Raw genomic sequence first — 12,202 nt, forward strand, 5'->3', positions numbered from 1 at the left:
GCCTTCATACCTCTCTTACACCCTCCATACAGCCTTCATACCTCTCTCACACCCTCCATACAGCCTTCATATTTTCAACAGAAAACTAAATTACCTTAATACCTTCAAATGTGTGTGTGTGTGTGTGTGTGTGTGTGTGTGTGTGTGTCTGTATGACCTTGGTGGATTGGTCTCAACTGGTGCATTTGGGTGTGCTTATTTTTGCTCCTGTCTCCAGAGCTGTGAGAGTCAGCAGAAACCATCATAATCAAAATAGCAATGACACACAGTGGCAGACTGACCACAGGCTAAATTAGACCTAGTGGTCACTTAGCCTTAGGGGCTGTGGTCAAGTGGCCAGAGAGAGATAGAGAGACCAAGGGAGGGTGAGAGAAGTCTATAGAGACAGGACAGGCAAAGTGAAGGTAAGGGGAAGCAAAAGGAAATGAGGAGATAATCTACACTTGATTAATATAATTAATAGTAGCAGTTAATGCACTAAAGTCTTTATAGCAGTTTTATCACATCCTGTTCTGCCAAATCTTTGGGATTTCTTTCTTCACTGTGGTTAAATACATACATTTATTCATCTTGGACCAATGGAAGGTTTGATTGCTGACCTCACATATTAGGGGCTAAACATAGCCTTTGGCTTATTCTCAAAACCAATTCTGAATAACCCCTAAAGTCATGTGTTGTTCTGCAGTTGGTGCCATGCCTGTCTTATGAATTCTCAGTCTAAGCTCATTTTTGTGACCTGGAATTCCACACAAGGACAATAACACTGCGATATAAATGCAGAGAACCATAGGCATTCAAACATTGTGAGTGTAAAGGACATTTAATATGTTTAAAATTACTTACATTTTGTGGCATTTTTATTTTTAAGAGTATAGCCCTGTTACTGATACTCCTCCTAATATTTCACTTAGTCCTGCTCAGTCTGGAATAGGAAAAAATGAGCTTAGACTGAGAATAAGCTTTGGAAAGTCATAAAAAAGGAAGCATAAGCATTCATATTAAATGACAAATAGAAAATGTCATGGGTGATTTTAATTAGAATTAGAATTACTTTTATTGGCCACTGTACTTGCACACAGAGGCATTGTTCTCCATGTTTAACCCAATTCGTGCAGTGAAACACATTTACACAAACACTAGTGAACACTAGAGGGCAGTGAGCACACCTGCCTTAGCCACGGCATCCGGGGAGTAGTTGGGAACACTTCAGTCACAACTTGCGGACTCTGGGGATTTAACCGACAACCTCCCGGTTACAGGCCACGGCTGCCTTTTTGACACGCAGTGCACATCAGCTGATATGCTGGATGGTATCTGTGGTGGTCTGATTTACATCTGAACATTGGAGGGTTTAGTTCCTCAAAGAAGAATCAAACATGGGGGTGTTTTGTTTAGGAGCGGATTAGGGTTGATGTGTTTTTCGCTCATGGTCACTGGAGAGCTATCGAGGAACTCTGCCTGTGTGTGTGTGTGTGTGTGTGTGTGTGTGTGTGTGTGTGTGTGTGTGTGTGTTTGTTTGATTGTGTTATCAGATGAGCTGAGATTAGCATTGTTCTCTCTGACTTGAATATCGGTCACAAAGCTTACAGTCTAGAAGATATTTACGAATAATATTTTACATTAGAAAACAGATATGGAGAGTGAATTTATATTTTATTATACACTACACTCTTAAAAATAAATGTGCTACAAAGGGTACTTTGAGCGATGACATAGATGACATCCATAAAGTATCAAATTTCTTTAAGATGTCACTCTTAAACAATAGTTCTGTTTGGAAACATATGTGGTTCTTCTATGGCATCGCTCACATCATACTGTTGCTAATAACTTTATAATTACACACTAAAACGTGTAACAACATTACGTCAACTACTGGTGATATATCTCTGTAGATCAGTGGGGTTACAGAAATGTGGCTTGTGTTATCCATGTGCTCTAATGCTGAATTAGATCACCACTATTTACAGTGTTATTCCATGTATTGTTGCTTCATAATTACACAGTTATTAAAGACACAGTGTAAATTATTTCTGATTCACAGGTCAAGAAATAAAAGTTGAGTAAAATTAAAATTCAGTTGAAAAGATTCTACAGAATTCGAAAATTTTAATGGATGTATTATAGGCAGTGCAATGTATTATTCATTCATTCATTCATTATCTGTAAGTGCTTATCCAATTCAGGGTCGCGGTGGGTCCAGAGCCTACCTGGAATCATTGGGCGCAAGGCAGGAATACACCCTGGAGGGGGCGCCAGTCCTTCACAGGGCAACACACACACTCACACATTCACTCACACACTCACACCTACGGACACTTTTGAGTCGCCAATCCACCTACCAACGTGTGTTTTTGGACTGTGGGAGGAAACCGGAGCACCCGGAGGAAACCCATGCGGACACAGGGAGAACACACCAACTCCTCACAGACAGTCACCCGGAGCGGGAATCGAACCCATGCAATGTATTATTATTATTATTATTATTATTATTGTTATTATTATTATTAACATTTTATGATTTTCAGAAAACAAATACATGCATGCTTTCCGATTTGGCTATTTTTTAATACGAAAACCAACAGAAAAATGTTGAAGCTGTCAGTACAGAAATAAATGTGATTGAATGTGTATTTGTGATGTAAATAGCACATAACTCGTTATATTGGAACAGCAGAGCAAACTTGTGTCAAGAGATTATATTATACTGATGTGATGTTAGTTAAGAGCTCATTTTATATTTAATAGTTCAAGTGTGTTATCAGTGAAGTAAATGCCTCCTGGGTGTTGTTGCCTTGAGTCTAAAGACATAACAACTGTGTGTCTGGTAAATTCCTCTTGTGTTTGAAGCTCTCAATCATCAATGTGGTGATTTTGCACAGATGGCAACTGGGAACTCATTACATTCAATTCCCAGGAAGGCTTTGAGTTAAAGATTCAATGTTTATTCTTCAGTTTTCTGGGTTTGTTTGTCCCCACCAAAACACTTCCTCAAGCTCATTTTCAGACTCTTCAAGTTTTAGAAACATTTTAATTTAAGCTTCATTCCCATCAACTTCGCATCCAAACACTGAAAAGTTCAGTTACATTTGGATTTGTCTTATCTGTCCTTCAAAGGATAGTTCTTCCTCCAGCCCCTCGGCAAATGTTCAACTGTGTTTTCTCCAGGTTTTCCATCAACAGTTTCCCACTCAGTGACAATGTTAGCTGAGCTTACTTCATTTGTGTTTCACGGCAACGTTCTCCAACTTTCACTACATTTACTCCAGAGTTTAGGAGCTAAATGATGTAGTTTCTTAACCAAAAACAAACAAACAAAACATTGTACATTCAACAGTAAAATCCGTCCAGCTCCTTTGCAGATTTTTTTGGTTTTGTTTTTCCTCAGTATTTTGTGCACCCATTAAATGCACACACTTGAGAATGAATGTTTATTGTTTTCAAAATACAAAATACAAAAAAAAAGTCTTTACTAGGGGGGGGGGGTGTAGCTTGATATAGTAAAGATTCTATAAAAAACATACACATAACCACACACTGTTCTTATATGACATTGGTTCCAGGGGATTTTTTTTTCTTTACATTAAATATATCTTCCTCCAAATTTCCACAGAAATAAAGTTGGCTCAGTCAGTACTCTGAAGAAGGACGTTTTTCATTAGACACTATATCTTATTTTTCAGTAATTTCATGGGAAAGCTAGGTTAATTTTAATATCCTGCCGTTCTCGACCACATGCACAGACTCTGGGTTGACATGTCCACGCTGACATTAGGCAGTCTTTTACATGAAAGCTTTTGTGAGTATTTTGTTCTTTTGTGTTTAAACTGAAGTTAATTACATGTCAGTTCATTGTATTTTACCTGTACTAATGATTACATTACCTTTGGTTATATTGTCATTTCACAGGTTGTTCATTTGTAGTCGTTCTGTTTTTAGATGCAAGTGGGATTTACATAAATATTGTTCAAAATTCTATTCCAGTCGTGGAATTAGAGTCATGTCATTATTTAAAAACTCTTCTACATACTTGTGCATTTCCACTCAAACTCTGTATATGATTTTGTTTGAAATATTTTATGCATTTTTGTGCATACTTTTCAGTAGTGTTTCACTTGGCTCTGACTTTTAGAAACTTCCATTCGAATATAGTTAACAAAGTCTGACAGGTCCCGCCCTCTTTAGCTACAAGGATTTCATTCCAACTCCATTTTATTTAAAAAAACCTTAATTAGTCATGTTTTCCTTCCCAATGCTCTTCCATTAAATCAATTCAGCTGTTGAAAAAGTTGGGTCTGTTTAGATTTTTTTCCTCTGTTCTCCAGCACATGTGGAGATGCTGAGATTACATTGCTTCGCAGAAGCGAAGACGTGACACACACGAACCCAGCAACATAATGAGCCTCTAATTGGCCTCTTATTGTCCTCCTTGAATGTACGGCCAATCACACCCCAACAGCTGCTTCCAATTTGCACACACTCGCGCTGATTGTAAGTTGGCAGAATTAACTGAGCAGTGGACTGGGTGCTTCTCTGGTCCAGTTTTAAATCTGCTTTATTTTTTTTGTCTTCTGCTAAATAACAGTAGCATTCAGCCGTTTACTCCAGTGAATCTTTGTTATGTTACTGACTGCGTTGCTTTGTGCGATTAAGAATGTTCCTAACTTTATAACGGAAACTCATTTTCATTGTTTGACTATATGCCAATATATTGTTTTAAAGTTGTGTTTGTAGGACTTTTGTTTCAAATAATTAAATTCTGTCATAAATTAATCACTATTTTAAAGCAGATACGTGTATAAAAATGTCTGATAAATCTGTTTTACATATTCATTTTAGGACTACAGCTCAAGTAAAGCAGAATCTTAATATCCAAAAGCTATATAGAAATATTAAAACTAATCATTAGCATAAATATTAACTGCTATATTTCTGGTGATAAAATGAGTGCTTTTTTAAAGGCATCAGTTTTGCCTTGAGATTTGCGAGATATTGTCAGTTCTTTTTCCCCACTGTTGCTGTTCTGAGCCATTGTTTCCTTGTTTGCAGTATTCTGTATGATGTTGTTTGCTAGATTTTGGTTATGAAAAATGTTTTGCAGGTCATTTTATGACAGAGACAAATGCACTGAAAACTTCTCTTTTTCTACAGGAGTACTTAATGACGCACATGTATGGGAACGCGGCGAGAGATGACTTGTGGAACAAGTTTTCTGAGGTAAGGTCCAAATCATTCGGCAGCACTTTTGCAGCCATGCCCCCAGGGGCTATAACCGATAGCCACAGGCTAATACAAAAACCAGGGCTGAGAGGGAGAGAAAGAGAGATGTGAAATTGTGTGTGCAACCTATTTATACTGCTCCTCTCTGTCCACTCTTGCAGAGTGTAGATTCCAGCAGCATGTAGGTCACTGTCCAGTGTATAACGGTGCTTTACTCAGACTACTGCTTTAATCAAGACTGGAATTTTGGACTAAGCCCGAATAGAGTTTGAAAGACTTCTGTCCGCGTCTGACCCAGAACGATATTCTCAAGCCAAGAGTCTGAACTCTATGAAGCTGAGCCAAACCAAGTTCTGAGGTCCTGAATAAAACCCGAAAAAGATTAGTTACCACATGCCATCACTGGGTCACAGGTGTTTTTTCCAATGTTGAATTTCATCTTGACCACACAACTTGTACGAATGACCCGCTGCTTTTGTATATTTGCAACTGGCGGCTGTGCTGGTTCTGATGGGTTTGGTGGACTGTGTTTGAAGTGCCCAGCAATTTTTCAGCACTTGGCTACAGCAGTGTGAAATGCACTCTTCCATAGAGGAGAGTGAACATGATAGAATATTGAAAATATGCGTTGTACAGGGCAAGTGATTAAAAAAAGGTGACTTTTTTGCCGCTGCAGACATGTCCTTTGCAATGTCTATGCTCAGTGGTGGAAATTCTTCTTGAGTGTTCCATAGCTTTACTAAAATCTAAGAACTGCTGTACATGTGCCATGCTCTCTTCTATTTTTCCAGACTAAACAGTAATCTGGTGTTCACAAACCAGAACAAGACACAGGGTGGCGGTTGCTTTACTTTAAGTCAATCAGGAAAGAGCACTACATTTCTAAAACAATAGAGAAACACCAACACTTTGAGCAGAGCCATGTAACATGTACCATTAGCCTTTAACAAGAGATTCAAACTCACTGTGTGAGAAGACTTTGCTTCATCATAACTCATAGCTGATCACTAAGTGAGCTCCCATCCAGTGGTGGCACTGTTTTACTACATGCATTAAATACTCAAACCTGCTGTTGTGTACTCAAAGAAGATCTAAATAGAATTGTCCAGTTTTCTGTAGCAATAGCATTTACCCAAGCACAAACAACAGCTTTAGCTTTTTAGAGTTTACAATTAGGTTTACAGTTAAATTTAGGCTTAGATTTAGGTTTAGGGTTGTTTAGATGTTGATGTGAACATACACAATCTAATTCATAGCCAATTTTTAAAAATCATTCAAATGGCATTTTAATTAAATATATACAGTTTCACCTTGAGACCAGTCTTTATAAAACTTGAATATTATACATACCATTAAACCGCATTCAAGCAAAGCCTCATACCTCCAAAATGCTGACTTAAAAGAACTGAAATAATATATTACATTTAATTACTTGCAAGTTTTCACACAGTACACACAACGGACAAATGGAGTTTTCACATCATGAAAAAACTGAAAAAACCCATGAACTACAACAGATTGAAACATTTAGTCCTAAGAGTGTGAAAAGCTTTTTTTTTTTTTGCTCTGTTTACTGCAGCTCAGTGACACTCATGAGTGTGGAGTTCTGGATTTTTTCTTATTAAAGTAAATATGACAGGCCAGTTTACCAAAGGTGGCAGAAAATTTAAAAGTAAAAGTTAAAATCCTCTCTAGGGTTTCATTCCAACTGCCTGGCTTCTCCAGTCATCTTAAACCAGCCTCAGAGGGGTCAGAGCAGTGTAAACAAAATCACCACTGCTGCAGTATACAAATTGAAAACATATATTTTCAGGCCAAGCACAGTACACAATATTAAAAGATCATTTAATTTAACATAAATGTAGTCAAATTAAAATCTGTGTGTTTGGCTTTGTCAACTGGCTGCTGTAGATTTTTGGCATTTTTCTGATTAAACTGTAGAGGTAAAATTGTTCCATCCCAGCAGAGAGATTTAAAGAGTTTCATAAACAAGACTCAAGATATGAAGCCTATCAGTCACATTAAGAGCGGTGACAGTAACGGGGGTTAAAATTATACTTTGCTCTAAGTGTCCTGCCAGTCCTGAACATTTCAGTTTGGATTAAGATGGGCCTCAATGCCCCTCATCCATCCTCAGGCAAAACCAGCCAGGTGCGCTTCTGAGGCAGACTTTGGGAATTCCTGCTACTGAATTATGGAGTTGGAGAATCCAGTCCATCTGTTTTGGCCCGAAGTTGTCTGCAAAGTTTTATTCTTTCTGTTTTTCTGCCTGTCGTTCTTTTTTTCTCCTCGAGCAGAGAGAAAACAAAGCTAGCCAGGTAGATCAGAGACTGTCACAGTCCGGAACGTCTCTCAGTGTCTCTCAGCAGAAGCCTCCCACGCTAATCTTGTGGAAAAAAAATGTCATTTTAATGAGATTACTTTTCAAAGCACAGTCTGGGAAGTTCTGATCCATTTAGCAAAACAGCGGGATGTTCACTAGCGATTAGCATCTTTATAGGTGCCTTGTCACTGCGGTGAGAAATGTGAAGCCGAGCTAAAATGGACTTACAGTTTTAAAGGATTCACTTCACCAAAGACACTAGTGCGAACTTTTTAATAGGTTTTTGATACTTACCCAATTTCCGTCCCCAATTTAGTTATAGAGAATTCTGCCCGTTAGATAAGAGTCCCCTCGTCACACATACTGGCACCAAACAGGGAGGATGACACAAGCATGTGCTTCCTTAGAGGCACGTGAGGCCACTGTCATTAGCCATTATAACATAGACCCCTACCCCTTTCAGGAGCCCCAGTGCAGGCATTTTAAAGAACAGCTCATTACATATTGGTAGAGATCACATTTGTTTTTTATCTGGCATCTCACAAAGTTATGCTGTGGTCTTTTGAAGAGGTTCAGACTTTGCTAGGATTGATGGGCAATGAACGACTCCAGTGAGAGCTGGACAGAGCAACAAGGAATGAAACTGTGTTTTGTGACATCACCAGCTACAAACTTTTCGGGGGAGCAGTTGTAGTGAAAAACTAAGCACCTACAATGTCCCAAAACACAAATAAATTCAAGTACATTAAGTACCATGCAGTTTAAAAGAGCCATTTGATCCAGACCTCTGAGGTTTTAGATGGTGCTCCATTACTCCAAAGAACAGTTCCATAGCCCAGGTCTGGGGATTTATTTTCCAGCTTCATGTTCTTCCAGATCATTATATTATTCTGAGCTGATTTGTCAATGGACATCTGAGTCTACAATTGCTACTGACTTATCTGAATTCACAAATAACAATGGTAGTCTAAAAACGCTTTGCCATACAGTGTATAACAAAATCCTTGACCAGGAGTCTACACTTCTCTGCACTGATTTAGGGTGTTCTTTGCCAGATTGACGAATCCAACAGCATTACAGTATATGACAGGCCATCGTCTAATGAATACTGATACGCACCACATTGGTTAGCTATTCGCAAAATCCAATTTGCTACAATAATCTTCCAGTGCTTAGCACCACAAAGCCTTTTGTCAAGCCTACGACCCGTAGCTAGGCCGGCCTACACGTCCTTTAATTATTTCTGCACACCAGTGTGGCTGGCTCAGGAGGAGAGAAAAAAAGACTGGGAAAAAAAAAATAAAACGACCCTCGGAAAATGAATCTTAATGTAGATGCGCTTTCCTTGTCATCTGCTGGAAAAGATCCTCTGCTGCCATGTTCCACATTTAAAACAAACCGTGAGTCATCGGCGATGAAGCAGCCTCCTGTCTACACACTGCTCTGGGTGAGCTCAGCCCCAGGGGCTTTCCTTCCGTAACTCCTCCAGACTGAATTACACATGCTCCTGCATTAATCACTAATCAGAGTTTAGTATCTTTTTAGCCTTTTCACAAATAGCTCTACCTCCACTTTTAATAGTAAAGGTGGAATAAACGTTGTTAATTTTGTGATCTCACTAGAGATAAGATATAAGATATAAGATACACAGCCATGGTACAACAACCAACCTTTCCTGAAGCGCCCTTACAAGGAGACTTGAACACTAGGCAGAACAGAACAAGTGAACTAGCAGGATTCTGGGTTTGTTGTGTAGTGAGATGTACTCTTCTGTGCCACAGTGAGCCCCCATCAATCACACATGTCACTAACCAGATCCTGGTTCTGTGCATTTTCTAAATCTGATTTGTGCATCTTTTCTCCTAAAATTTGTAAATAAAAAACACATAAGAAACACCTTAATTGTTGGTAATATTTATATCTTTTGATCTATTACGATATTTTTACGATTATTGTAATTATTTAACTCACCACGTGAGGTCTCTTCGACTGGTGTTACACTAAATCCACCCAAACTCTCTCTTATGTACTTGAAAAAGTATTGCAGAAACAGTGCTGTAAACTGTTGTGGGGGAACATCCAATAAGAGTTTTGAGAATGAATATTTTTCTCCTGTTATAAACAATTCAGTCTATATTTCAGATGCTTCGGTCACTGCTGCTTATCTCTTTCACTGAGAAAACTTTTTTATTCATTGCACTTTATCCTGATATCCTGCTAATTAGATTTACCTGAGAATTGCAGTAGGCTGAGATACGCCTCGATTTGGTGTAAAGTTTCAGGCAAAACTGTCACACTAACGTAGCGCTGTTTGAAAACTGTAATTAGGTCAGAGGTGTTCCAGCTGTGAGGGGTGCCCCCCTAGTGGGATGTGAAGGATTTACAGGCAGGGTGCAGGTGAGATTTGAAATGCAAAAATAAATATTTAAAAGACTCTTGTTATAAAACGTATTATTTTCACACTCTGACATTTCCTTCTTGAGCAACGATATATTTTTTCTAGTAAATAATTAAAATTTGTGTCAGATAAGAATTTTAGCTTCATGGAATTTTGGATGATTATGGACCCCATGAGGAGAGAAAGCCCCCGGAGTAAACGCATGTGTTCTTTTCATGTGAACAGAAAAGATGTTCTGTGCTGCTTTTTAATTAATTTTATTTCTTAGGAAGTTTTTAATAGAGAGTAAATGTTTTATGATTTTTTTAAAATAAACATGCCTTGTGGATGTTTAAATATTGACAAATGTGTCTTAGTTTAGACGGCATGATTTCTCAAAAACCTGGCAAATGGGATCTAATAGAAAAAGATTGAATGCCTCTGAACTAGGTGCACTGACGTCCTTCTTCCTCACCAATCAATAATCAAAGTTAACATCTCTTCTTTTTACAGGCAGTTTAAACTCTGTACCCTCAGTGTTACTTTCTAAAGCCCATGTTTCTGTCAGTTCTCCTGCTCTTTTCCACCTTTTTTCAGTGAGAAACCTCTTTTTTCATCGTCTGGTCTGGGGCGTGGTATCCCATTTACTGTGGGTAAGGGAAGTCTCCATGCTTGACTGATCCGCCCGAGTAAGAGGGAGGGAAAGAGCGAGACGCTGACAGTGTGCTTTGATTCCTGCCCCAGCTTCACCCCAGTGAATCCCCTGGGTCCCTGCATACTACCATTTTCAGTTGGAATAAAAATGACAAAATCCAGCATTTCTTCCTCAATTTTTATACAGAAAAATGCTGTCTACTTCCAGCATCAAATTGCATCGCTCAGAAGGCGTGTATTGGACAGAAATGAGTCAGAGCGATGGGGAAAGCATCTCACTACATTATGCTAATGGGAAATTAAAGTTCTGCTTCAGGAAATTTCAGCTGTAATATGAAATGGCAAAGTTGTATTAGGTGTAGCTGAATAATGATCATGTTCAAAAGGATGGTCGTCTTGTCCAGAATAACAAATGACCCATATTTGCATGTAACCTCAAATTCTGCCAGATGATTGACATTCCAGCTATTTTCAAACTTGGAAATAACCATGGAGGAAAGAGCCATAGCTCAAAAGAAAGAACTATTTAGGGGCATTACCAACAAGATTTCACATCAGTTAGTACATTACAAAATGTGTTGCGCAGAGATTGTACAAAGACAATCCGGTAATACTTGTACCAAGCAATTTATGATATGTAGTAGTTTTTGTAATTACTATAAATGAGCTGCCAACCTCAGGTAGCACTCTTTTAGTGAATACACACAGCATGTGTTATGTATTTGAAGGAAAGAAAATATAAAATGTGCAACATGATTGGCAGGCCAGGGTAAAACTAGGGTTAGGTTTATAGGATTATGGTTTGGGTTAGGAATGTTTAGGTTTGGGGCTGATTTTTGACACTGGAAAGGCATCCGATTAATTTTGTATATACACCAAAGAAGAAATATGTGTTGTACACATTGTATGAATTTGTGGTGTTTTGAGCACAGTGCTGCATTAGAAACTGGCAAAACCCAGGAGAAAAGAGTCCCTAAAGACATGTGGCAGCATAACTGAAAAAAAAAAAAAATAGAAGACTCAAACAACTTTAGGAGTGTGAGGAAGCTCCAAGAAGAGAAACCACGTTTCTAAAGGTACATTAAACCTGCACATTAAACTTGCAAAGGGACATTAAACTTGCATTCCCTACACCCCACATTTACCATCTACACTGCCCCAGGTTTATACAGTACATTGTCTACATACAGTGACTTTAGGTCAGTATTGGGCTGCAGATCAGAGTCAGAGTCCTTTCTGACACAAAATGTACAAATTGACAATGGCTTGATGTTATTGCACAAATCTCACCATTCAACAAACTTGTTTATATGGTTATATTCCATTAAATCCTCACAGAACTAAAGACTTCCAAAAATGACTTCAACAAAATATGGAAAACATACCCATTAATTCATTCATTTCCAAAGAAATATTTGATGAGTACTGAGATATTTGATGAGAATTGATCCACAAATGTTGACCATAATCTGTCCTTTATGTTTTATGAAAATTCCAAAATGAAAAATATCCAGGGACTAGTTCGTGCCCAAATGTTTTGCCAATTTGTTCAAATCTAAGTGGGCAGAGCTTATAGGTTCTTGGGGCTTCTTTTGTAGGGTCTGACCTGAGGAATCAGAGTGAAAAAA

The 12,202-nt window shown here is 38.4% G+C and overlaps 1 protein-coding gene across 1 annotated transcript in view; it reads left to right on the forward strand.

Moving 5' to 3' along the window:
* The window catches only part of LOC136694709 (thyrotropin-releasing hormone-degrading ectoenzyme-like), a 268,426-nt gene that overhangs the window by 169,224 nt on the left and 87,000 nt on the right, over window positions 1-12,202 (forward strand). Inside the window, exon 9 of the mRNA XM_066668480.1 lies at window positions 5,152-5,217. Within this exon, the coding sequence (XP_066524577.1) occupies window positions 5,152-5,217 (66 nt within the window). The remainder of the gene's footprint in view (window positions 1-5,151; window positions 5,218-12,202) is intronic.

This window comes from Hoplias malabaricus, chromosome 4 (genome assembly GCF_029633855.1).
Source record: "Hoplias malabaricus isolate fHopMal1 chromosome 4, fHopMal1.hap1, whole genome shotgun sequence".
NCBI lineage: Eukaryota > Metazoa > Chordata > Actinopteri > Characiformes > Erythrinidae > Hoplias > Hoplias malabaricus.